The sequence below is a fragment of the Orcinus orca genome, chromosome 4 (assembly GCF_937001465.1).
Source record: "Orcinus orca chromosome 4, mOrcOrc1.1, whole genome shotgun sequence".
NCBI classification, from domain to species: domain Eukaryota; kingdom Metazoa; phylum Chordata; class Mammalia; order Artiodactyla; family Delphinidae; genus Orcinus; species Orcinus orca.
The window spans coordinates 78,663,901-78,691,576 of NC_064562.1; the positions used below are offsets into that span (position 1 = coordinate 78,663,901).

The 27,676-nt window shown below is 40.4% G+C and overlaps 2 protein-coding genes and 1 pseudogene across 6 annotated transcripts in view; 2 read left to right on the top strand and 1 right to left on the bottom strand.

Moving 5' to 3' along the window:
* SPINK2 (serine peptidase inhibitor Kazal type 2) overlaps positions 1–27,676 on the top strand; it is a 208,017-nt gene that overhangs the window by 103,659 nt on the left and 76,682 nt on the right. The window lies entirely within an intron of this gene.
* On the bottom strand, positions 1,961–26,234 carry LOC101285771 (RE1-silencing transcription factor-like). Of its 5 annotated transcripts, XM_033425331.2 has the most exons (5): positions 26,095–26,234; positions 25,062–25,264; positions 17,512–18,415; positions 13,422–13,505; positions 1,961–7,600 (listed from the first exon to the last, which is right to left on the bottom strand). In XM_033425331.2, the coding sequence occupies exons 3-5, from the start codon at positions 18,404–18,406 to the stop codon at positions 5,649–5,651; spliced, it is 2,931 nt and encodes a 976-aa protein (XP_033281222.1). In that variant the 5' UTR covers positions 18,407–18,415; positions 25,062–25,264; positions 26,095–26,234; the 3' UTR covers positions 1,961–5,648. The 5 variants fall into 5 exon arrangements, with proteins under 5 accessions (XP_033281222.1, XP_004268374.1, XP_033281223.1 ...); XM_004268326.4 differs by lacking the exon at positions 25,062–25,264 and having other exon boundaries at positions 26,095–26,230; XM_033425332.2 differs by lacking the exons at positions 25,062–25,264; positions 26,095–26,234 and adding an exon at positions 19,204–19,427.
* Positions 19,771–20,397, top strand: LOC101286692 (EKC/KEOPS complex subunit TPRKB-like; annotated as a pseudogene).

A 27,676-nucleotide genomic window follows, 5' to 3' on the forward strand; every position in this document is an offset into this window, starting at 1 on the left:
AATAAAGTTTCTTCACTAAGTCTCTTTCTCAAAACTTACTATTTCCTGCTACTTGGGTGAACTCTCCTTGACTTGTTAATGCACCCAGAAAAAAAAATCCTACTCTATGAACAGAGATTTCTGCATTATCAAAATCTTAAAATTACCACTACCACTGTATTATTAGTTGAAATCAAGGAAACACACACACACCAAGACACCACACACATAATTATTCTTGGCCTGGGCAATTAAAAACTATTTGCCTTTCCACGGGCCAGATACTGTTTTAGGTGCTTGAGGAAAGCAGTGCACACAAAAGCATTCTGACTGTTAATGGAGATTACAATATAGTTGAGTAAAGTAGCGGACACAAAAGCCCACATATAACATTAAAACTCCACTATTTTGCAAGACATGAAGACAAGCAGGTGGATTATACAATTTAATAATGTCAAATACAGGAAGCACACTATATATTTAAGGATACTTACTCTGTTATCTAGTGGAAAATGTCTTAATATTAAAACTACATGCCAAGCACTAGGCTAAGTGCTCAATAAGCATTTAACACTCAAAGCCACTCTATGGACAGAAGTACCATATGCCCCCATTTTCTGGATGAAGAAAGAGGTTTAATAAAGTTAAAAATGATTTGCCCAGTTATAGTAGTAAGGAAGAGAGGCCCATTGTGAACCCAGCTCTAATTGCAAGGGCCACAGAGCACCTCATACAGCAAACATCGAAATCCTTTAAAAAGGAAATTTCGTACCACAAACCTTCCCTGATTACCAAACATTAGCACATTGTTTTAGCAGCTTCACCAACCTGCCTTTTTGGAGCTGAGGATGAGAGCTGTAACGTACCCTAGAGATCATACTACTGTACCGTTAACTCTACCTACAAACTAGTGTTAAGCCCTGACTGAGACCATGGGCAGAATACAAAGAAAGGATGGCCAAAAGTTAAGCGTAAACGGATGATACATATAAAAATCATAACAGGGTGAGCCTCTGAGAAAGGAGTAGCAAGGGACTGGAGAAACACACTAATAACAATTCTTTCATTCCTTAAAATAACAAACCAAGTCACACATCAGTAACATTTATATATTCATGATAAATTTCCCATATATCCTTGCATTAGGCAGAAACTTACAGCTCCTCATCACTGATTCTACCATGCCAATAAAACAAATGCTTGGAAACTCATTTTGCTTTGTTCATGATAAGGACTCTTGCAAGAGGCGGAAGCAAGAGGGGGAAGAGAGTGAATCACACTCATCGGTTCAACAAGAAACATCTACCTTTTCCTGACAGCTTCCAGGTCACTTGCTGCATCAGGACAGGATGCAATCCAGTTGTTTTGATGCTTTGCATCGCTTTCCCTTTTCCCTAAAGTCCACAAAAACACCTAAGCCTTCAACATACAGCACCACTGTTTATGTGAACTAACAAAGGAAAGAGAACCTTACTAGAATGTGGCTTATCACTTTTTCATGGGTTTCATATTCTTCTCAGACTTCCACTGAATACAGTAAAATCCTTAAAATAGTGCCCGGGCTTTCTGTGAACATTCAATGTAACTCATTTTATTTTCTCTTCAGTGCATCTTTTTCCAATTATGAGTCAAAATTTACTAATACCAGGCCTGCAACTGAGAACGGATGTGTACATTAAAACTGTTAAAGGGACCTGTAGTTGGGAAGGAATTACTACGTAAACTCTCCTATAAACTGTCTGCAGGTTGTTTTTTCCCAACCTTCACCTCTGCCTCCCAAAAAGCAAATTATAGAAAGATGGGCTTTAGACTACTACCCACTGGGATTGTTAACTCAAACAAAAACATCTGCCACAACCTTTCTACCTACCATGGGTTATCTGGGGTAAAAGATTTTGAAAATTAATACACTTGCAATTCCAGCCAAATAAATTGACTTCCTTGATACTTGATGTACCAATAATAAACAAAGGCATAAAACGCTTTTTAAAACTTTATTTCAACATAACTATACTTACAGAAATACACTCATATTGGTTATTAGAACGCAATTTAACTTATCCTACACAATTTGGACCAAAAAACTTGGTACATGGTTTGCTTTAAAAAAGAAAGAAAAAGCATTTGCAATCTGGTTTATTTTTCCATCTATTACAAATGTATATAAAAGATCCACCATCAAATGCTGCTAAAGCAAACAGCATGAACCTTGAGAAATTAAACTTTGGTTTGTCTCTGAAAAATAACACGTATTGCACTGTAAAAGTTTATAAAATTGGTGCAACAAAACATTGTTGTAATGTTTCAATGCCAGTTCACAAAGTTCAATAACTAATGGATGTTGATGAGGGTGGGGAGAGCCTATGTGTACGTGTGAAAATAAAAAAGCAATCCAATCTAGTTAATATTGCATGTAGATCACAAGTTTACTCAAATCAAGATTCAGATAATTTCTTAAATCTGAATTAACACTACCAGTCCAGTTCATCTGCTGAGGTCAACAAGGAAACTGCACAGTAGCTGTTTTTCTGATTTGTGCAAAAAAGAAAATGAAGTTTCTTCCCCCAGGTTTTCAGTCTAGAACTGAAACTACAGGAAAGGTATTCCTTCCACTGTCAACATTCATGGGGTGATAGGCGATGACTCAAGCTTAAATCTGAATTAGCACTCAGATGAGAAATAGTTCCCAAAGTTAAAGACCACATGACTTTAGAAGTGACTCTAGAGGGAATCTAAAGTCATGACAAAGATAAAATGGCCCTTCTTGGGAGACCAGAGTAAAACACCCAGCCATAGTCATAAGAAACCTTAACAAAAAATGCAGCCCTTTGTGAATGACACCTCAATTTAACTTTAAAAAAGAAAAAAAGGCAGCCCCATAGAAGCAGCTCTGAAAAGAGGAAGAAAATATAACTTAAAATACCTTGAAAACCAATGTGAATATAGGTTCAGAAGATAGTTAAAAGATATATTTTTATAAGACTACCAAGGATTAGGCTTATATTCTAATATTTCAACTTTTGCTCTAGTACTAAACATCAATCTACAAATAACATGTTCACTTTTCATTCCTTTATCAAAAGGGAAAATTCTAGCTTCAATCCTATCCAGTGGAGGGTATACTGAGAAAATAAAAAGATTCAAACAGTTCCATGCAAATATCACATTTTTCAAATGGAAGAACTCCCAACTAGACCAGAAGTTCTTATTACTAATGCACTTTTCATTGAAACAATTTTTAATAAGAACAAATACATGGCATTAAGGTTCAGAACCTAATATAGGCCTGACAATCAAGTCCTTGTTTTCTGGAAGAAAGGCCTCAAGTTCATTCAATTTCCAGTAACAATGTTTTCACAGATCATTTTCATAATAAGGAGTTTTAATTTCCTTCACATTTTTGTTTTTGGCATTCTAGTCTTAAAATCTAGACAAGAAAATTAGTCCAATTCCCCAGAAGTCAGATTTCTTTCTTTTGAAGTATCAAAAGAATCCACAAAACCTCTTCCCAAAACTGATTCCCAATCTGTAATTTGTACTTAACATGAATCTTTTCATGTATACTGTAAAAGGTAACTTATATAAAATGTACCCATGAATATTAAAAAATAGTTGTTAGAAAGATTTAACTAGCCTTATAATTTAAGTTTTAAAACATAAATATTTGCAGCTTAATCTTCCATTGACAATGATTGTCGGAGCTTAGAATTCAACATCATTTACAAATCCCCAACGTGCACACAAAACACACACCAGTAACACAACTTACTCCTCATGTCTTGAGAGAATCTTCCGCTTCTTTAAATCTTTGGCCTCCCAGTCAATTCCAAGTTCAAATGTCTTTTAACTTGGACTTCTCAGAATTTTAACAAGTTTTCCACCCATACTTCAACACTTTTCCTAATCTTTCCTGTTGCATTGCCAAACTCTGAAACCTGCTTCAGAGGTCATCAGACAGAAGAAAATCAATGAAATATAAAGTGGTTATTTCAGAATAGAACATGGGAGAACTGGAATTGTTCAGGGTTCCCTATGGGGATCATACTTTATTGGACTACAATGAATAACTGCTGTCAACAAGAAAAATCCTTTACTGGATTCTTTCATATTCTTTGGTGACTGGCCAAAGAACCTACCAACAAAGTTTGGAAGTACATACTCTTCCATACAAAGTGCCCCACAGGAACACGAGAATAGCTGCAGCTCATTTGAGTCCTCGCCTGTAGAAAAAGGCAGTCACAGGAACAGCTAGGACACCCACTAGTTGGTGGAGATCCCTGAGAAAGTGTGATTTTTTTAATCTGGACTGAATTTAACTTTCACCAGCCTTTTTCACTGTATTCACAGGAAGTAGCAGCTGGTCTACCAGCACTCATACTACCTTTCTCATCATAGGTTTTCTGTAAAATCGCTATGGCTTTGGAATCTCACAAACTGATATTCTGTATAACTTGAAGGGGTAAATTATGCCTCCTAATTCCAGATTTGCAGTTTCCAAATAAAAATTACAGTTCTTTATTCAGCGGAGTAGACATAAAAACACCAACCATCTATGAAAGAGGTTTCCCTCTAAAATACGATTTAACACTGTACATTTAGGAAGTAGATGTACTAAGACAGGCCAAAAGTTTACTTATGGTTGGTATTTGAGATAAAAATCCATTCAGAAAAAAAAAAAATCCATTCAGTATAGACCTAGTGGCTTATTTATTGTAAAGTTCAAACTGAGAGCTATGAATTCATTATACGCATTTAAAATAAATAACTTATGAAATGCAGATTCTGGCATAGATATGAATATCAAAATCAATGAATTTAACCTGCATGTTTCATTTGCTCAGAAATTTGCACACATTAATATTCTGCAAAAACGACAATTGCAGCAAAGGAAAAAAGAAAACTGCCCTTTTGCAAACAAGATTAAAAGCATCCCTCCAAAGAGGAAAAAATAAAATGCAAATATATGTATAAAGTGTTACTGTTCAACAAAAATGCTAGTTCTAGAAAAAAATGTAACTGCATAGATTAAAAAACAATGTGCAACATCTTAAGCTATTAAAGCACCGAAATAAAAAAACACACCAAAATCAATGTTTTTATGACGATTAACATATACACAAATAAGAAATATGTATTGATCAAAACTCAGGAAGTAAATACCTGGGCTGATACACTGTCCATTGTTGGCAGAACTTCTCTTCAATTTAAATGTCTCTTTTCATTTCTAAAACAATTTTAAAGTGCTAACTTTATATAAAGCAGGCAAATTCTTCAAGTAATTTGCTATTTAAGTATGCCAATTTTTACAGAGCTAAACAAGGAACTAAGAATAAACTAAAGTGAAACAGGAGTAGACATGGGGAAAAAACTCAATAGTTATAGTTGAACAAATCGACAGAATGCTCTAATACCACCTTGGCCCTCTTGGTTCAATTAAAAGCAAAAGCTAATAGATTTAGCTGGTTTATTACACTAACTCCCTTGGATTTGCTAAAATTTGTACATCATTAGGTACACGGATTCCTAAGGAAAAGAATGCCACTTAAAAATCAAGATTGGATACTAATTAAAGCAATTTTTTAAAAACAAAAGGCTGTCTACTACTACAAATGAATACAAAATGTCACAGACCTTACAAACTAAGAACTGAAGCCTTGCCCAAAGTTTATTTACTCCTGCCCTTGAGCTGCCTCTTCAAGGAAGTATACATTAACCAAATGGCGATTGAGGTGTTTGCTGTAATCTTTTTCCTTTCTAAAAGAACGATCACAGAAGATACAAACAAAATCTCCCTCGGCCACTTTGACTGCCAAGGCTTCCTTTCCATTTTTTCTACTAGTCTCTTGTGGAACTGGTCGAGCCCCATTCAATCCAGAGTCATCACTATCCTCTGACATGTTGTCACTTAGGTCACTTCCATCATGACTGTGGATGCCTTCGTCTTCATCCATTTCCTGAGACTCATTTACTGCCACGGTGACAGGAGGTGATGCCACAGTAGCTGTGGACACTGCTTCACATTTTTCTAGCGGTAGAGGAAGAAGTGGTGGTGAAGCTGGTTCTTCAACCGCCGAGTCTCTGCCGGGGGGATTCTCTGTTTTCTTCTCATCAGCGTCCATCTTCATTTCACAAAGCATAGCGTCAGCCTGACGTTTACCATCTGAAGTTTCACCCTCTGGCATATTCAAGTTTTGTTCAGAGGATGAAATACTGGCAGATGCCTTGGTAACAGCAGCAAGACCAGCTAGACTCTTATCTGCCTCTTCTGCTTCCACTTTTTGAAGAGGAGCTTCTTTATGTCCTTCCCCTGCAGGGACTAATTTTTGGTCTTCTGACTCTTCCTCTTTTAAGTCTTCCTTTGGCAGAGGTGGTGATGGTGGTAAGAGATCCTGTGCACCGGCACTTTCCTTTAGAACCTGCCTGTCTTTAACAGGCACTAAGCCAACTTCAATAAGGACTTGCTCCTTCTGCGCCATTTCACTCTGCATGTTGGTCTTTTCCTTGCCATTATCTTTGTGAGGAGACCTTTTGGGGATCGGCTCCACGGGAGGAGGAGGCTCCGCATGAACAGGCCCCTTCTGAACAACCTCGATCTCAGCATGCCCCCCGGGGGGAAGAGGTGGAGGAGGGGATGGGGGGGGAGGGGGAGGAGGAGGCGGCCGCTCCGTCTGAACAACCTCGACCTCAGCATGCCGCTCGGGGGCAAGGGGAGGAGGAGGAGATGGGGGGGCGGCGGGAGGAGGCTCCGTCTGAACAGGCCCCCCCTCAGCAGACTCCATGGGAGGAGGAGGCTCTATCTGAGTGGGCCTCCTCTGAGCAGGCTTGCCGCTTTTTTTACATGATTTACTTCTCAGAGTTTTCTTCTTTGCACTGTTTTTCATGCAACTACTTTGCTTTTTATTCTCCTCTACTTTGCTGTCACCCTTCGGCACTTCCTGACTATTTCTGGATTTGCTTTCTGCCTTCTTTTTCTTTTTTGTCACAGGTTCCTCATCATTCACACGTTCTTGTAAGGAACGGGCTTCAGCTTCTGTCTTCCTTTTGCTTTTCTTGCTTTTACAGCTTTTTTCTGCATTATTTCCTGGGTGCACATCCATCTCTTTAGCTTCCAGTGCCGATTTGCGAGTTCTCGTAGTCACTTGGCTTGAGGCATTACTACAAGGCTTTTTCTCTTTTGAAACATTATCTTTTTTCTCCACTTTTACAGACCTCTCGTTTTTCTTCCCAGTCACATCCCCCTTCATTTTTGTCTGCTCTGTTTCTGTTTTCTCATTGGTGATTTTGTTATCAGGCAAGTCGGCCTCTCGCTTTTTGGTTTTCTTTAGCTTCACTTTTGAGACATCCATGGTCTTATTAGGACAAGTAGGATGCTTAGATTTGAAATGATACTGCAGATTACACTTCTTGGAAGCTGCGTACTCGCATACAGGGCAGTTGAACTGCCGTGGATTAACATGTAGCTCCACGTGTTTTTTGAAGTTACTTCTATCTGCTGTTTTGTAGTCACAGTGTGGGCAGTTAAGAGGTTTAGGCCCATTGTGAACCTGTCTTGCGTGACGGGTTACTTCATGTTGATTAGAGGCCACATAACTGCACTGGTCACACTTAAATGGCTTCTCACCTGAAGGTAAACAAAAGATGTTGCAGAAGGCATACATTAAGAAATGAATTCAAGATTTACTCAAGCATACTTAAAAGGAATTGGATATATATTGAAAAACAAAAAACAAAAAAAACTGACAGAAACTATTTCTTGAAGACTTTATCATGCAACTCATATTTACCATATTTATTTGTATATCTTTTCTCTATCCCTTGACATAGATTCTCATATCAAATGGAGGAATAATTATCTCAGTTAATCATCATCTTCTAAAAAGTTCATCAAATACAGATTCATCAAGAAGTACACAACAGGACTTCCCTACCATTCCAGTGGTTAAGACTCTGCGCTCCCAATGCAGGGGGCACGGGTTCGATCCCTGGTCGGGGAAGATCCTGCATGCTGAGTGGCGTGGCCACAAAAAAAAAAAAAAAAGAAGTACACAACAATTACTGGCAAAGTGACTTGCGCTCTTGATGTTAATTTTGGGACAAGGGCACTAAAAAAGAAGGTAATTTTAAAGTTTTCATGTTTGGATAAAACAAATGTATAATGGAGTAGAACATAAAACTCCCATACATTTCAGATAAACCTTGAGACTTCAAAAGAAATATTATACACTATAGGCTACACTCCCAGACCTTCCATGTGAAAGTTTTAAAACAATTCTTGGCCTCAGGGAACAAAAGGCTTTTTCTTTAAATTTAACCCTTTTGTCCATCGTGGCAAGAGCTGAGTCAAGTTTCACTCAGCAAACTTTTCCACTGCCAGAGTTGCTATTCCACAGCAAAAATGAAACAAGTGAGAAATCTTTTCTTGATTTTCTCTCACCTTCTTCTAAAGAATGGGCAAAGAAACTAGGTAAACGAAAAGGGGCATACAAATATATATGGTATATAAAATAAGCACAAAAAGTCATAATCACATACATACAAGACCAGAAGCCCACCCCCAACCCCCAAATTAAAGGCATTAAGATTAACTCATTCTACCTGAATACATACCCATCTAGATCACACTCTAGCAAATATTACCAAATGGTATCCATACCCCACTGGTCCAATGGAATGCATAGCAGAAAAATGGAAATTGACATTTATGAAAATTCATCTCTCAAACATTCTCAAATTCACATCAAATCTTATTTAATTTTTTTCATAAAGCAAAACTACTCAGATATGAAGTAAAACCATATAGATGGTAAGCTTTACATGATTAAAAAATGTCTGATGATAGAATACTCGATCACAAAAACAAAAACTTAACCACGTATGTCAGATTGTAAACGTAGCTAACTGGACAACTCTTCTCCACATTAGTCCACTAATAGATTCATAAATGGAGGTTTCTAACAACATGCTGCATTAGTCTACACCTGGCCCTATCTTGTCCTCTCCATTGAATGACTTCAAAGGAGACAAACATTTACTTAACATATATAGACACAGAATGGGGAAAAGATATGTGACATAACAGTTAGGAATTTATTCTACAGTAAGAATACCTGGGGGGATCAAATATGGGCTCTGCAAATTACTGTGAAGTCTTGAGCAAGGTACTGAAAACTCTGTAAGGCTCAATTTCCTCATCTGTAAAATATTCTTAAGTGTTGTGAACTATAAATAATCTAATCCACATAGAGCTCTTAGCAAAGGATAGATAGCCAAGCAGTCAATACACATTACCTGTAATGCATCACTTTTGGAATGGCTGGTAAGTTTTAGAATGGGTAAACAAAAGGGAAGATTTCACGTGTTTATCCTGCCTTACCATATAAACCCTACCTCTCAGTAAACAAAGAGCTGATGAATGGAGCTGATCTCTTTAGGAAAGTATTTGTGCTCATAAAGTAATTAAAATGAAAATGGTCATTTTTAAGTCCTAATGAATGAGGGTATTTACACAGCCAGCATCAAGCAAGGTGCAAACCTCCATCTGTGAAATGGTCAGGGAATGGGAGTTCGTAGGACTCTCTTTAAACAGTGATGGCATCATTAAGTTGCTTCATTCACCCTACCCACATTTTTGCTTTGTTGCCGTTAACCTTTCTTGTATTGAAAGATCTATTCATCAAGTTTAGTTTATTAATACCTAGCTGAATGAAAATTCTTTTGCCCTGAACCAACAGTAATATTTACCTGTTTTTGATCTTTATAAATGTGTCAGATGTCTATTTTATTCTTCCTAAATTAATTTACAGAGATAAGGAAAATTCAAAAAGGGAGTTTTACAAGCTTTACATATTCTTATCAAGAAGAGCCCAGAAAGAGTAACAAGGGAACTTTTAATTAAAGAGTAATAGGGGGATATTACTCAGCAATAAACACAAAGTTCTGATAATGCAGCATGGAATGAATCTCAAAAATACTTTACAGAAGGATGTTACATTTAAGTCAGAGTATCAGTTGAGGGGAGACTATGGGAGTATTGACTAGAAAGGGTAAGGAGGGAACTTTTCTGAAGGTGGTAAAACATTTCATGTCTTCACCTAGATGGTAGTCAAACAAGAGAAAACATACATAAGGTCACTGACCTGTATACCTAAGATGTGTGCATTTTCATGTGTATTAATTAAACCTTAATACTATTTTTTAAATTATTCTAAAATTCACAAAAAGACCCTCAAACCATAACATGTTTCAAATACTTGGTGAAAGGAAAATAATTTTTGCTGAAAAAATATTTTTCCATCTTAAAGAGTAGTTGATGGAGGTGGAACTTGGCAAGTTGTTAGTTTCCTTTAACAAACATCCATTATACTCATAATGGGAAAATAATCAAAATGAACTCCTATGCTGGCAGGACGGGAGAACTATCCAGTGTGATATCTACAAAAACATCATAAACTGGATGTATTTCCTCCAGGATGAAATGGTAGCATATCCACTCAGAATAGGAAATGGAGAGCTGTGGATTATGTCAGTATCTCTAGACTACCCAAGTGAGGATACTTGAAAACCATTAGTTACAAACACCAATAAAACGCAGAATAACACCAGATTAGGTTAGTGTGTCTGTATATTTCACCAAACCAATACTCTCATCCCTTCTTACTTTAGCCTCAGAAGACCTACCCTAATGGAAGTGCTCCAGGGAAATAACCAATGTGGTTTTGCTTTATAAACCAATTTGTCATTTTAGCTAAAATGTACCAACTCAGCAGAGCCTAGTCTCTTCCAGAAATAAGAGACTGAGCATACACTTCTCTTCCCTAAAATACATTCACATGAACAAGGAAGTGAATGCACAAGATGACCTATAAAGATCAGACTCAAGACCACAGAGAAAGCATCCAAGATATTCACTCCATGCCAACCCAGTCAGAAAGACTACCTACCCAATTTGACCACACTTAGCCTCACTTAATTTGCAAGTGTTATCAGCAACTTCTAAGAGAAGTACTAAAACATAGGATCGGCTCGAAATAATTCAGCACACTTATACACAAAACAAACTAACCATGTTTGTTTCCTGTTTGTGACTCACAAATTATTGGCATACAATAAAAGACAATGGCTCTGCTCTCTCCATACTCTGTGCTATGCTGTAGTTTCTTGAGCCATTTTCTGAGCCATAATATTCTTTAAACACTGCTGATGACTGAAAATGAGGGTGGGGGAGTCGAGGCCAAACTCGAGCTCTTCTAAATTGGAAGAATGACAATTAACCTTAGATAAAACACTTATCTTCTCTAAGCCAGTGTCCTAATCTATAAACTGGGATTTAAGTATTCTAGAGGTACTAAGATTATAGATAACAAATTCCAATTTTTCAGTACCCAGCATGCATACAATAAATAGTAACTGCTACTCATTATTATGACACTTTTTAAATACTTGCTGTACTATAACAGCAACTACTAAAAATCACCTTTAAAATATAGCAGACAAAAGATAACAGTAACCAATGCAAAATCATTCAGGCAATCATTATTGTCTGGTGTAAAACACCATAGATAAAAATTTATACAGTGACAAAAGTATTATCGATTCAATGAAAAAAATACAAGTGTGTTGTCATTCTGATCCAGTGACACTAATATTAGGTCAACCAGATATGACTTCAAGTGAGACACATTATTATCTACAATTCAAGCATTTAGATTTAATTTCCAGTGTACAAGTTATACAAGGCACAGGGACAGAGGAAAAACTAAATGATACCATGAGAAAGCAAATTAACACAAATCCAGAAGAGGGGACATTCCAGAGGAAAAATGGCCATATTTCTCCAAGGCCTTAGTTTCCCCATTTGTAAAATGGGGACAATAACAGAACTTACTCATCATGAGACAGTTATGAAAACGGAAATGATCCAACTCATGAAAAGCTCTTAAATATTTTATTTAAGGGTTAGAGCACAAGTATCAGTAGGATATGATGGCCTACCCTCAATAAAGCAACCATATTACCCACAGAAAATGAAACCAGGAAGCACCCAAAAGTAATACTAAAAACAGGTTTCTGGTTAAGTGACTCAATAGTTTAGGAGATTGAGAAGGAACATTCAAAGTATAAAACTTGACAAGCATGTAAGGTCAAGTTGAGCCAGTAAGCATGCTGTGAGCCCTCATAGCTGCTCAAATTAGAATTCATACTATAATCAAGTCTTACTCAATCACTGACTTAAAACAGCAATACCCAATAGAAATAAAATGCAAGCAACATAGGTAACTTTAAATTGTCTAGCAGTCACATTACAAAAGTAAAAAAGAGGTAACATTAACTTTACTACTTATTTAACCCAATATATTCAGTATCATGCCAACGTGTAATATTAAAAAATAGATATTTTACATAATTTTCTTCATACTGTTTAAATTCAGGTGTGTTATTTTATACATCTCAATTCAAACCGGCCACATTTCACATGTGGCTAGTGGCTATCCAATTAGACAGCACAAACTGTTAACTTAAGGTAATTGGTAATTGTTAACTTAAGGGAGTTGGGTCTACATACACTTTGGTAAACAGCAAGATTTTAGCATACCTCCCCACAGGGGTATATATTCTAAATTTAGGAAGAGAGTACTCTGATCAGATGTGACTGTTCACCCAGGGTCAGTGTGGCCAAAATGAAATAATTATCCATTCAAGACCACTATGCTTTTTAACTTTGCCATCTACCTACATATTTCGACTTTTTAACTTTGCCATTTACCTACATATTTTGATAATGGGGACCAATTCTGGTGGTGATCATGATAATTTCAGTCACTAGAGGGGATATAAATCTCCCACTTGTTATAGCCCTGCATTTTATCTATTATAGGTTAATAAAATGGGATCCTGGATTATTTATCATTCTTTAAAGTTTGGCTTTTATAAATCAGTCCTCAGATGCCCTATCAATTGTCAAGAGAATAAAGCCAAATTTCAGGACCTGAGCAGGTAGCTAATAAGGAACCCCTGGAACCTGGCAACCACACACTATGAAACTTGGTGTTATACTTTGTTGGGGATGCGGAGGGAGAGTCGGGAAGGAGTATAAGAAGGCAGAGGTTGCTCTAAAAAGGATAAACCAGCCTTGGTCTATGATAGCAGTTCAACTTTTATTACATCATGGAACTTGATGAAGGTCTGATGAAAATTAAGGACACTCCTCCCAGAAAAAGTACACACATACATTTACATTTAGTTTTGGACATTCCACCTACAGACTCCCTGGTTAGGAATCTCCATTTAAATACAGCTTCACACTAGTAGACCACGAATTTTTAACTCTAATTTCAAAATCATATTATAAATGAACTATAAATAAGGAACCAGTTCCAAGTCTAGAAGAACTTTCTTATAATGGTAGTTTACCAATGATAGAAACGTTCCCATTTCTTACCAACCTGAATGAGTACGCATATGTCTGGTTAAATGAGTCTTCTGAGAACTTGAGTAAGGACAAAGTTCACATTTATACGGACGTTCTCCTACAAAAATATAATGATTAATGTTCAAATATGATAAAATAATGCAATTACGATTCTCACTAACAATATACACATCATTCAGTATTGAGCATTTTTTAACAAGGATTTCTTTTTTCCTGTCCCTGGCAAAATGATCGATTTTTATCATGTATTAGAAAGATTATTCAGAATACAACTAACTACATTATTTTAGCTTTGCTGACAAAAAATACCATTGGCTTTCTGAATTCTCACAGCCCTTTTAATTTTCACAGTAATGCTACATGTTATTACATTAAATATTAAGAACTGAAAAAGTATCTTAGATCAGGTATAAAATTAGAATTATCCTTTTAAAAAAATCCACAACATTGTAAATCAACAATATTTCAATAAAATTTAAAAAAAAAAACTACCCAAATTTTCTGATGCTATGACTTAGGTAACTTTTTTTTTTTTTTTTTTGCGGTACGCGGGCCTCTCACTATTGTGGCCTCTCCTGTTGCGGAGCGCAGGCTCAGCGGCCATAGCTCACGGGCCTAGCTGCTCCGCGGCATGTGGGATCTTCCTGGACCGGGGCACAAACCCACGTCCCCTGCATCAGCAGGCGGACTCCCAACCACTGCACCACCAGGGAAGCCCAGGTAATTTTTTTGATCCTTATAAATGATAAATCTACCATTTGAAATTGTTAGCTTAAAGCAATAACATTTTTGAGTGGGGAAGCTGTTGTTGTAAGCTAAAAATTTCAAGTGGTAGATAAAACTTTTATAAAATAAGCTCAGTGTTAAAACAAATTATAATCATAAGGCCACAGGGACTGAGAGCAACTGAAGATGAGAGGCCAGTGATTTAATAAAGAATTTAAGACTCAAAGGCAGGAAACGTGTATTTTTTGGAAACACGTGTCAACCACAAAACATATCAAAAAACCAGCTTGCTAATTTGTTTTCGTATATTCTTTAACCACAAGGTAATAATTATGACCTCAGGCAAGCTTCCTCATCTGTAAAAGTAATAGTACCTTCACTTCCTAGAATTGTGAGAATTTAAATCAAGATAATATATCCAGAGCATTTAACGTAGTGCCTGGCACATAAAAGCCCTCAATAACCATCAGTTATTATTTTGTCTACACTGTAAGTTACAGTAATAGATGTGTCTAAAAAATGGGATAAGGAAAAGACGAGTACAAAAAAAAAAAGAAAGAAAAAAGAGAATGTGTTGATGATGGGACTTCCCTGGTGGCGCAGTGGTTAAGAATCCGCCTGCCAACGCAGGGGACATGGGTTCAAGCCCTGGTCCGGGAAGATTCCACATGCCGCGAAGCAACGAAGCCCGTGAGCCACAACTACTGAGCCTGTGCTCTAGAGCCCGCGAGCCACAACTACTGAAGCTCGCGCGCCTAGAGCCCGTGCTCCGCAATAAGAGAAGCCACTGCAATGAGAAGCCTGCGCACCGCAATGAAGAGTAGCCCCCATTCATTGCAACTAGAGAAAGATAGCGAGCAGCAACAAAGAACCAATACAACCATAAATAAATAAACAAACAGAATGTGTTGATGACTGTGAAATGTGTTCCTAGTAACTATTCAGCTGTTATTAGCCAGCAGCTATAGATTAGCTGTAAATACATTATAGCAACAAAATGCCTACTTTGACCTAGAATAATTTTAAAACAGCTCAAAAATTGTTGAATGTATTTCTGTAAAGAAGATACATACGGACTTCCCTGGTGGCACAGTGGTTAAGAATCCGCCTGCCAATGCAGGGGACACGGGTTCAATCCCTGGTCCGGGAAGATCTCACGTGCCGCAGAGCAACTAACTACGCCCCTGTACCACAATTACTGAGCCTGCGCTCTACAGCCCACATGCCACAACTACTGAAGCCCGTGCACCCTAGAGCCTGCATGCCACAACTACTGAGCCCACATGCTGCAACTACTGAAGCCCAGGTGCCTAGAGACCGTGCTCCAGAAGAGAAGCCATCGCAATGAGAAGCCTGCACACTGCAACAGAGTAGCCCCCACTCACTGCAACTAGAGAAAGCCCACGTGCAGCAACAAAGACCCAATGCAGCCAGTAAATAAATAAATAAGTTAATGGAAGAAAAATTTAATACCCTTACAGATTAACATGAAGAATCCACTAAGGACAATTTACTTTAAAATTCTTCATAACAAAATAGATTGCTTCTATCTGTGCAACTCACCAAAAAAGGCATAAATACTCTAGAAACACTAGTAATTTTTCAGTCATACATATAGGCAAAAATGTCTTTTTTTTTTTAATGTCATCTTTTAAAGTAGAATTTGTGTACTCCAATAAAAACTGATTTTAAAAAAAGTAGAATTTGTGAACTGGTTAAATATCGAGACTACAAACTGAAAAATCTTTTGACTGAAGACTCAAATGAAAATCCTCAGCCCCCTACCATGATAACTACCTATAGAAATGAGATTTGGAACTTTGAATCTTAGTTGTATGTGACCCTGAGCACATCACTTTAGGCTTTCAGTAAACACTTACCCTGTTTTCCTCAGTAAATTGTTCTGAAGATTAGCAGAGAGTAGAAGAAAGCACCTAACACTGAGCCCTCAATACAGGAACATAAGAGACCCACTAAGTGAACTTGAAAAGCAGGCTACCTAAGTAAGAAATAAGAAACAAGCAATTCCTGTTGACGATCATTTCTTATCTCTGCTCTTCAGCACTAGCTGAATTTTTCAATAAATACAACTTCAGAACCATGCATTTAATACCACTGATACTCTCAGAATTTACATAATCAAAATACTATCCTTCTGTGTATACACCAACAACTTGTTTTGAAATTTTTTTCTTTTAAAAAAACCACAAATTAGGTAATACCGGGGGGAAAAGCTTTTAAAAAGTATTAAGACAGGGACTTCCCTGGTGGTCCAGTTGTTAAGAATCCACCTTCCAATGCAGGGGACATGGGTTCGATCCCTGGTCTGGGAACTAAGATCCCACATACCACTGGGCAACTGAGCCTGAGCTCCACCAACTAATGAGCCTGTGTACCACAAATGCAGAGCCCACGTGCTCTGGACCCCTGCACCACAACTAGAGAGAAGCCCACGCATGGCAACGAAAGATCCCACATGCTGCAACTAGGACCCAACACAGCCAAAAATAAGATAAATAAATAATTTTTTTAAAAAATGTATTAAGTCCAAGTAAGTTTAACACTAAAATGTGAAATGAGATATGTACAACCAATGTTAGCTATGTAAGTCATAACCTTATTGTGGAAATATCAACTTTAATGTGGAGAAAAAGTAATGAATGATGAAGTATATAAAATACAGCTATTAAAATTAGTCACCTGGACTGTAAGTAAGTGAAAATAAACCACTATAAGAAAAAAAATTAAATGGCAAAAAGTAGAGATCCTATTTAAAAAAAAAAGTATACGTAAAGTATACATAAAAAATTGGAAATATACAACAAAACCGAAATTTTTCCAGTTCTCTCCATTTTCCTTTTTTTTAATTCTAAAAATGTCTTACAATTCTAAAAACGTCTTACATTTTTAGAATCTAAAAATATCTTACATCTAAAAATATCTTACATTACATTACATTGGAGTACATCTCAATAAAGCTGTTATTTAAAAAACTGAATTGCCAAATATGACAAAATATTAATAACCCTTGAGTATAGGTGATGGGGACCCATGGGTGCAGTGGGGCATTCTCTTTACTTCTGAGATGTTTGAAATTTTTCTTTTTTTTCTTTTTTTTTGCGGTACGCGGGCCTCTCACTGTTGTGGCCTCTCCCGTTGCGGAGCACAGGACGCGAAGGCTCAGCGGCCATGGCTCACGGGCCCAGCCGCTCCACAGCATGTGGGATCTTCCCGGACCGGGGCATGAACCTGTGACCCCTGCATCGGCAGACGGACTCTCAACCACTGCGACATCAGGGAAGCCCTGAAATTTTTCATTTTTAAAGTGTTTTATTTGGGGGGTAGCATACACTTATAAACAAGAAAGGTCCTCTTACCTGTATGAGTTCGAACATGCTGAACATAATTGTTTTTTCTGTCTGAAAAATAGTTGCATTTTCCACATGTGTATACTTTCCTTGGAAAATGGTTTCTCAAGTGTTTCCTCCAGTGATATTCGCTTACTGTGGTGTACGTGCAAATGATGCACTTGTAGACTCGCTCATTGTCCCCGGCTCGGGTGTGGTGTTTCAGGTGAGCAGTATAGTGATCATAGCGATTGGTATTGTAGCCACAGCGGTCACAGCGAATGGGGCCCTTGGAGAAATCTCCCTCTTCCCCGGTGGAAGAGCCACATTCCCTGGCTTTGGCTTGCTTCTCTGCACTTTCCTCCACAAAAAATTTCTTGGCACTATGAACTCGGATGTGATGCACAAACTGTTCTTCAGATTCTGCTTCATACTGGCATGGTTTACAGCGAAAGGGCTTGGTCTTCAAGTTCTTGCATTTGTCCTCTGCTACAGGTGTTTCCCGAGGAAGATCTTTATTTGCGCTGTACGGTTCTGAGGCAGCTGACACCTCAAACACAGGCCGCGGTTGCACAACACTGAGTTCCAAACTCTCCAGTTCCATGTTTTCCAGCCCACTGGGCTCGCCTTTTACCTCAGGAGACTCCTCAAGTCCTTCTCCATCACTATCTGAAAAGTTGTTATCCCCAACAGGCATCAATTCTGCCATCTGTCTTTCTTCGCCAACCAGATAATCACAGCAGCCACCGTTTACTTCCCCAGTTAAGGCCACATTTGCCAACATGATGAGCTGAGGCGCAGCCAGTTCAGCTCTGGAGAGATCAGGCAAGTCATACATGTCGTTAGGCAAGGCCATGCCCATGGTGCCACTGCCGGTGAACAGACCTCCTCCTCCGGAAGACTGCCCCATTACCTGGGTGGCCATAACGGTGTTCTGCATTCAAAACAAAACAAATAACACGAAAGCACCACTTTAAACACAACTTTTACTGGTCTAAAACCACAACATCACTGTAATTCTTCGTAATTTAAAAAAAATACATTTTCCCATATAATCTTTAAACTCAATCAGCCTCATTAACTACTGAAAATAAGCCTTTACAATATTTCTGTAATTCCAAATTCTCTTTACTGCAGTCATCAAAAAAATTTCTATGACCCCCTACAAAAAATTCTATCAAGCGTTTGACACAACTCATCCATCAACTAGGTTTACCACTAGTGTGCCTTCCCTCAAGCACTTTTAATTTCTCTGGTAGAAAAATATAAGTAACCTTCATTTTTAGTGTTAATTAAAATTATATTTTATATTCCATACATGAATTCCATACATAAATTCCAAACATGCTGTCCTCCCATCTCCTGCTTCAACAGCTTACTGGTCTGAATCAGAAAGGGGAAAAATTCAAAAGCCAACTGTGCACTTATTAAGTATAGTCTGGAAAGTAGAAGCCTGTAATAATTGGCCAGTGGATTAAATCTCATATGAACTCAACTACCTCCAAAAGAATAAACTACAGTTGACCCTTGAGCAAGGGGCTAGGGGCACTAACTCCCTGGTGTAGTCTTAAATCTGAGTATAACTTTTGACTCCACAAAAACTTAACTATCAACAGCCTACTGTTGACCAGAAGTCTACCGATAACATAAAGAGTAGATTAACACATACTGTGCATGTTACATGTATTATATATACTGTATTCTTACGTACTGTATTCTTACAATTAAGTGAGCTGAGAAAAGAAAATGTTATTAAGAAAATCAGGGGCCTCCCTGGTGGCACAGTGGTTGAGAGTCCGCCTGCCGATGCAGGGGACGCGGGTTCGTGCCCCGGTCCGGCAAGATCCCGCGTGCCGCGGAGCGGCTGGGCCCATGAGCCATGGCCGCTGGGCCTGCACGTCCGGAGCCCGTGCTCCGCGGCGGGAGGGGCCGCAATGGTGAGAAGCCTGCGTACCGCAAAAAAAAAAAAAGAAAGAAAATCAAAAGAGGGGCCAGGCCGGGCTGGGCTGAGCGGGAATAGGAGACTCAACCCCAGCACCCATGACCGTGATTTTCCAGGTGATGCCTGTGATTCTTGACGCCTTCATTTATCCAACACCTTCCGAGGCCTGGCCCTGGGATGCAGCCTGGCAATAATCAGCTCAGTCTCTCCCTTTGAGGGCTGACAGCATAGCAGCGATACATCATCCTGATAAGCCTATTGACTCACCAAAGTTGTGACAAAGCAGCCTGCAGAATAGGGAGCTAGTCCTGGGGTTCTGGGCCCGCTGAATCCTGCTTATCTATGAAATGCAGTTAACACATCAGCTGGACCTATTTCCCAAACACAGGGTGACCCTTCTGTTATTTAATGATGTAAAAAATGCTTGAGAATAAAGGCCATGGAAGGCGACATTGATGGCTCGTTAATAAACCCTACAGTGACTGTCGATCCATTTCAGATACTTGTGGCAGCAAACAAAGCAGTTCACCTCTACAAACTGGGAAAAATGAAGACAAGAACTCTATCTACTGAAATTATTTTCAATCTTTCCCCAAATAACAATACTTCAGAGGCCTTGAAAAAATTTGGTACCTCGGCAAATGACACATCAATTCTAACTGCTTATACTGAAGAGGGGGAAAAACAAATAAATCAAGAAGACCTAATATCTCTGATAGAAGGTCAAAAGTTTCTCTGAAAAATCTCCCAGAAATAACACATATTACAGAAGTCAAAAAGATATATGAACTATCTTCACAGGAAGAAAGTATTGGGACATTATTGGATGGTATCATTTGTAGAATGTCAACAAAAGATGTTCTGTGAAATGGGGACTTCCCTGGCAGTCCAGCGGTTAGGACTCCGCGCTTCCAATGGCGGGGTGCGGAGGCGCGTGGGTTCAATCCCTGCTCGAGGAACTGAGATCCCACATGCTGTGCAGCGTGGCCAAAATATAAATTGGAAAAAAAAAAAAAGATGTTTTGTGAAATGACAGAAATATTAAAATTTTTCAGCACTAAAAAAAAGAAAATCATAAGTGAAAATATATTTAAAGTACTGTATTTATTGATACCATAAGTTTGTGTACAACATGTGTATAAGACATCCATCTTGTCTTATACGATACAAAATACTGTTGATGTTAAACATATTACTAACACTAGACATCAAAAATATGAAAAAGAAATTCATACTTATTTACAGGTATAACATTTATGCATTGACAACAAAGAAGCAGCAATATGATTGCTTTATGGTAACCTAATACCATCAACACGATTGCATCCCGGTAGTCTAGTGTACATGCAAATGAATCTTTATTAAAATTTATGGCATATAGTATTACAGTTATATTCATCATACAGCATTGGAAATGTCACATTTTTTTTAAAAAGCCACTTACCTGAGATGACAGGCTGATACATAATTTGACCAAGTAGGAGAGAGAAAGGCATACTGTATGGTACTATAACTTTTGAAAGCAAAGTTACAAAACAGTAGGAAAACTAACACATAATTAATTTTATATTAAATATCAGTCACCTCATACCAATGTAAGGATAGGCTATCCACGTCAATACAGGTTTTGCACACCATGTTCTACACAATGAACCTGTAGGCGATAAAGATGATGACACAATAACGTCTCAGGGTTCTTGCCATAAAGTTACTAGATTTTCACAAGACACTCACACACAACAGATTAGTTCATTAACTGTACAGTATGATGATTATTTACTATTCATTAAGTGGAAGTGGATCATCACAAAGGTCTTCATCCTAATAGTTGTCATTCACACTGAGTAGGTTGAGGGGAGGAAGAGGAGGGGTTGGCCTTGCTGTCTAAGGGGTGGAAGAAGTGAAGGAGATGAAGGGTAAGGCAGGAGAGCCAGGCACACTCATGTAACTTGATGGAAATACATCCTAATTTTTCTGTCTGACTTTTTTGCTTTTTTTATTTCTCCTAAAATGTTTCCATGTGGTACCAATCCTTCCACGCTTTGCTTTAGTTTTAGTGCCTGTATCACAGAAGGTCCATGCTGTGAAAGGAGTCAAAAACAGTCTTGAATAATCAGAACCCTTCGGTCAGATTGTCAATTTGTTTCTGACACTGCTTCTTCTGCATCTTATTCCTCATCACCTGGCGCTGGTTCCAAAGCACTCATCTCCATCAAGTCATCTGAATGCCTCTGATGTGTTTATTAGCTCTTGAATTTCTCCAAGATCCCTATCTTGACACCCTTCACCCTCCACCTTTTTTCTTTTTCTTTTTGCCATATCCAGAATCTCATGATTTCCTTGATTGGCTCTGTTGTAAATCCTGTAAGTCATGCACAACATCTGGACACAGTTTTCTCCAGCAGGAATTTACTGTTTGGGGCTTGACAGTCTTCACAGCTTTTCCTATAACAACAGCCAACTTCAATCATGTAATCCTTCCAGACTTTCATGATGTTCTATCAGGGTTCCCCTTCTACAGCACTGACAATCTTTCCATAGACTACCATGTGTAATGAGCTTTAAAGACTCCCTAATCTAGAGGCTGGATTAGAGACAGTTCTGTCTGGGGGAAAGCAGACCACTTCAACATCATTAATGTTGAACTCATGGGGTTCTGGGTGGCCAGGGGTATTGTCCAAATCAAAACTACTTTAAAAGGCAGTCCCTTACTGGCAATGTATTTCCTGACTTCAGAGACAAAGTATCAATGGAATCAATGCAGAAAAAGGGTTCTCATTGTCCAGGCCTTCTTGTTGTACAACCAAAAGACTGGCAGCTGGGGACTTCCATGGTGGCACAGTGGTTAAGAATCCACCTGCCAATACAGGGGACACGGGTTCGATCCCTGGTCTGGGAAGATCCCACATGCCGCAGAGCAACTAAGCCCGTGCGCCACAACTACTGAGCCTGCGACCTAGAGCCCGCACACCGCAACGAAGAGTAGCCCCCACTCACTGTAACTAGAGATAGCCCACACGCAGCAACGAAGACCCAACGCAGTCAAAATATATATAAAATAAATAAATTTAAAAAAAAAAGACTGGTGGCTGGTGTTTATGCTTTCCCCTCAAGGCTCGGGGGTTAGCAGCTTTATAAGGGCAGTCCTGATCCTAAACCCCACTGCATTTGCACAAAACAGAAGAGTTAGCCTAACCCCTCCTGTCTTAAATCCTGGTGCTCATTCCTCTTCCTAATAAATGTCCTCTCATTTTTTTCCATAATAGGGCACTTTTGTCTGCATTAAAAACCTTGAGACTTGTGGTTGCCAAGGGGAGGGGGGGGGTTGGGAGAGGGACAGAGTAGGAAGTTGGGGTTAGCAGATGTAAGCTATTATATATAGAATGGATAAACAAAGTCCTACTGTACAGCACAAAGAACTACATTCAATATCCTACGATAAACCATAAAAAAGAATATTAAAAAAAGAATTTATATATATGTATAACAATCACTTTGCTGTACAGCAGAAATTAATACAACATTGTAAATCAACTATACTTCAATTTAAAAAAAAGTCATTGAGGAAAAAGAATAGCAGCCTGAACAGGTTTTTTTTTTTTAACTGAAGTATAGTTGATTTACAATGTTGTGATCAACGACTTTCTTTTAATATTTATTTATTTATTTATTTGGTTGCACCAGGTCTTAGTTTCAGCTCTCCAGCTCCTTAGTTGTGGCATACAAACTCTTAGTTGCAGCATTCATGTGGGATCTAGTTCCCTGACCAGGGATCGAACTTGGGCCCCATGCACTGATCTTATCCACTGTGCCACCAGTGGATTGGGAACTTGTCTGCTGCGTCTTGATTGGCAGACACTACTTCTGTTATCTTGACATGTTTTAAGCTAAATCTCTTCCTAAAATTATCAAAACAACCTTTGCTGGCATAAAATTCTCCAGCTTTAGATCTTTCACCTTCCTTTTGCTTTAAGTCATCATATAATGACTTTGCTTTTTCTCAAATCATATTTAGAGTCCATAGGTATGCCTTACTTATAGCAATCCTGCACCAACGTAAAAACTGAATTTTTAATTCGAGATAAAAAGGTATTTCCCAAAACATGCAAGGTTTTCAGGCCTGCTGGCGTAGATGCAGTGATGACCTCACAAATTTCCTTTTTTTTCTTTTTTAACCATTGGTCCTTAGGGTCAATTCATTTATCTTGAAATGGTGGGCAACCTCAAGTGCGGATATCAATCTACCCCAGTACACATCAAACAATTCAACTTTTTCTTGTAAAGTCTTGACTCTACTCTGCTTCTGGGGAGCACTTCCAGCATCACAAGTGGCACTATGGGGTCCATGATGTTATTCAAGGTTTCTGGTATTGCACTGAACAGGATGAAAAATATGCGAGAACCGTGAGTGGTGACTTTTTATTGCCACACAATTTACTGGAGAGACTGCTCACGTGGAGATGATTACCTCACCTGGCATTTTAAGCAGATACTTGCAACACTTGAGCTCACCAAAATTAACAAGAGGTGGCCACAAAATTATTACATTAGTACAGTATGTACTACAGTTAATTTTAAGCAATTATGATTTAATAATGAATCTTTATGTTTGCATTTCTGTGAATGGCACTCGTGTGGTTGGTTATGAGTTTGTGTGCGTTGTCTTGATAAATTTTACCTTTTATTAGATTTTTGTTATTTTATGGCAGTAAATGATAAGAGACTAGTATCTACATATATTTTACATATTAATAACATCTATTTCCTAATTTTTTATATTAATAGGGTACATGGTTCATCTGTTAATTTTTTCAAAATATTGCAAATCTCCAAAAAATTACAATATATTTCTTGAAAAAAAGCCAGGTATAAGTGGACCCTCAGAGTTCAATCATATATTGTTCAAGGATCAACTATATTATAAAAGTACCACTTAGTTTCTTTCCCTTTCTCTTTTTTTTTTTTGTGATGACGACCTGTTAAAAAGTAAAAAAAAATTACGGACCTTTCCTCCTGTGAAAAGAGAAGTTTGGTGTATTTAAGAGATCACAAATCAAAGTAAAGAAACTTTCAAATCCCCATATAAAACAGCCGATCAAGTCATCTCCGCAATCAGCAACTTTCTTGCATTGCGCTTGACTTGGCTCACTTGCCTACCGGAGCCATTACAAGATCACCTTGAAAACATATTGGGCTTTTTATAAACCGTCTTCACACTTTACTTTCCAATCTAAAAGGTGTTACTCACAAATTAGGTGTTCTCCTGCAAAATAGGAGGCAAAGGCTAAAAAAAAATGTTAAACCCAAAATACAAAAAGTAATCCTGTCTCACCCAAGTGCATAAACACAAACCGGTTGAGTCACAGGTACCAACAAAAGTTGGAATCAAATGCCATCACACAAAGCAAACGCTGTCCAAGGGTTTAACAGCCCAGACTACTCGGTAATTTCTAATTCTTCCCAAACCCTAACTACCATCCCCAAAGGGATTTTAACGTTGGTCGGGAAGACTGTCCAAGCACAGTCCGAAAGCCCAACGTGCTACGCGAATTCCTACGTGCTGCTGCCACCAGCGCCTGCCTCGGCGGCGGCATTCCTAACTCAAATAGGCATTCGGCCATTTTCTCAAAATACGTACCAAACACAAAGCAGCTCTTTGCAAACTCGGGAGCTCTCGCTTCCTCTCGGCTCGGCCCGCTCACTGCACCACTGACACACCAGTTGCCGCCACACTCGTCCTGAACCTTTCCCTGGGCTCCCCAACACTAAAGACTGCAAGACGGGCAAACTCGGGGTGCCGCTGGGCCAGGTCAAGTCTTCCCCAGTTCAGGCTGCCCCCTCCTGGCCCGCGCGCCCGAGTCCGGGAAGAGGGAGGAAAGTTACCGCGTCGCCGCCGTCCCGGCTGCTCGCCGGCCCCAGCCTCGCCCTCCGCAGGGGGCCGAGGAGCCGCCGCGAGCGCCCTCCCGAGGCGCCGGGTCCCGAGCGCCGGAGGGGGCCCCCCGCGCCCCGGAAGTTTGCGGGTTCACTCCCCCACGGCGCCCCGCGGGACGCGCGCCCCGGCCCCGCCGACGGCGGCGGCTAGGTGGCCCCACGCAGAGGGTCCCGGCGGCGGGGCGGCCCGATCGCAGAAATCGCTGTCCAGCCCCATTGGCAGAACCACCCGAGCCCCAGGCTGACTCAACCCTCCCGGCCGCACTCAACGGCGCCTTCCGGCGAAAGGGAGAGGCCGCAGAGGGAGGGGGCGGGAGGACCGCCGGCAAGCAAGGAGCTGCGGCGGGACCTGGAGCAGGAGCACGAGAGGAAGTTTCAGAACTAGGGCCCCAAGCAGCTCCGCTCCTGGCCTCAGGACAAGACTCCCAGGGACGCCCGGGCCCGCGCGGAGGCGGCGGCCCGGCCTCAACTGGGGAGGGGGTCCCGGCGCCGCGCCGCTCCCCACCAACGCCCCCGGCCCAGCCCCCGGACCGCGACGGTGTAACCCGATCCCGTTCAGCCGCCAGTCCCCGCCCGACGCGGCCGCCACCGCCGGAGCCACAGTATCTGCAAATCAGCCCTGGACAGCGCCTCGCTCCGCGTCCTTCCGCGCCCTCCCCCTCCCGCGGCAACCGCCGCCACGACCGCCCGGCCGGCCCGCCGCCCCCACCCAACCGTCTCCCAGACCGCGCCACGCTTACCGGCCTTCCTGGGCGAGGAGGGGCGAAGACCCGCGTCGCCGCTCCTTCTCGGACTACTTTTCTTTGTTGCTGGAGTTTCGGGGGAGGGGAGGGAGAGGGCGGAAAAGTTGGACGCTGGGGCAGTCGAGGCCCGCGAAGACCCAGGAGAGGGGCTGCAGAGAGTGTTCAGGCCTCCGGCTCTCGCCCTGCCGTCCCGGCCGCCGCCGCCGCCTGGGGCCCCGGGCCTCGGCGGCGCTTGCTCTGCTCCTGCGCCGTGAGCTCTCCGGAGCCGCACATTCCAACACAGAAGGCTGCAACGCGCACCCTGCCCGCGCCGCCGCCGCCGCCGCCACTCCCGGGACACGCCCCCTCCGCCTCCCGCGCGCGCCCGCGGGACACGCCCCCTCCACCGCCCCCGCGCGTGGCCGCCTGGCGCGCCCCGCCCCTGGACGAAAGAGGTTGCTCTGGGCCCCGGCTGTGCTGGGGGCGCGCCAAGAGGTGGAGGTCCGTAATCTCCCCAGACCCCCAACTCTGACCCTTAGGTCTAAAGAGAAGAGCGCTCTGCTCCCATTCTTGATTTCCTTCATAAACTAACAACAGAAAAGTTATCCCCCAGCCCTGGAGTGCATGCACGAGAAAGGCGCTGTTAAAAGAAAAATCTACAGACTTTGACCATTCTCTTTAGAAGGACTGTCACCCGCCCTTTCAAGTCTAAAGCGCTCAAACATACCTTTCAGAATCTCTTCAAGTCTCCATCCATAGCCACCCTTAACCAATTAAGCTTTGTTTTAAGCTTCTTTAGAAAAAAACAAAAAAATTATATATATATATATATGAACTGATTGAGGTTTTTTTCTGTTTAAAATTTGGAAGGCATATATATGTATATATGTAAGAAAAAAAACCTCAATCAGTGAGTTGTAAGAAGAAAATGTTTCGGGAAGATCGTGGACCCAAAATTCACGAATGAGGACAGAGGGGACAAGTCCCTAGACACAGAAAGTAGCAGGTCATTGCTGAACCTTCGAAGCACTATTTCAGTGTAGCAATTACCCTCAGATTATAGAGGGTAAAAAGGGTGTTAAACACATGGCGGCTGCTTCATGAGCAAGTGTCCCATAGTAACCTGCTTCCACGTTTATAAAGTGGGGTAACCATGCATGTTACCTGGTACATAGTAATATGCTGTAAAGGTAGCAGCAAGTACTAGGAGGCTTCAGAGTAGGAAGATAGTTTCTAACCAAGAGGATCTAGAAACTTCTCACCGTAGGTGATTATCCAGTCTGGTCCTGGAGAATTAGAATTTCAACAGGTGGAAAATAGAGGAAGGAACATTTCACACGGTGAAAGCGGCAAGCCTCAAAACCCATCCGCTGAGGCTTCCCTAACTCTTTCTGGAGCTCCCCCAGTTCCTTCTCTTTTCAAGTTCCTTCATTTGTCTGGCTTTTTCGAGAGCTTCCAAACTCCTTACTCCCCTGGTCTACTCCTCAGTAGAACTGTTTCCCTAAATCTAGACAATATATTATTAATTTTGCAGTGTCAGATGCAAGATGGAATGAAGGCCCCAATGTGTTTACCAAAGGTTTTGATTCTTAATATCAAA

What these genes read in the sequence shown, in the direction of transcription:
- LOC101285771 (XM_033425329.2), bottom strand. Translation starts at nt 18,421, where the DNA reads ATGCAGAACACCGTTATGGCCACCCAGGTAATGGGGCAGTCTTCCGGA. An exon ending in GCATGTTCGAACTCATACAG is followed by an intron (nt 13,506 to 17,511) that starts GTAAGAGGACCT and finishes ATATTTTTGTAG; the next exon opens with GAGAACGTCCGTATAAATGT. An exon ending in ACATATGCGTACTCATTCAG is followed by an intron (nt 7,601 to 13,421) that starts GTTGGTAAGAAA and finishes GTTTACCTTCAG; the next exon opens with GTGAGAAGCCATTTAAGTGT.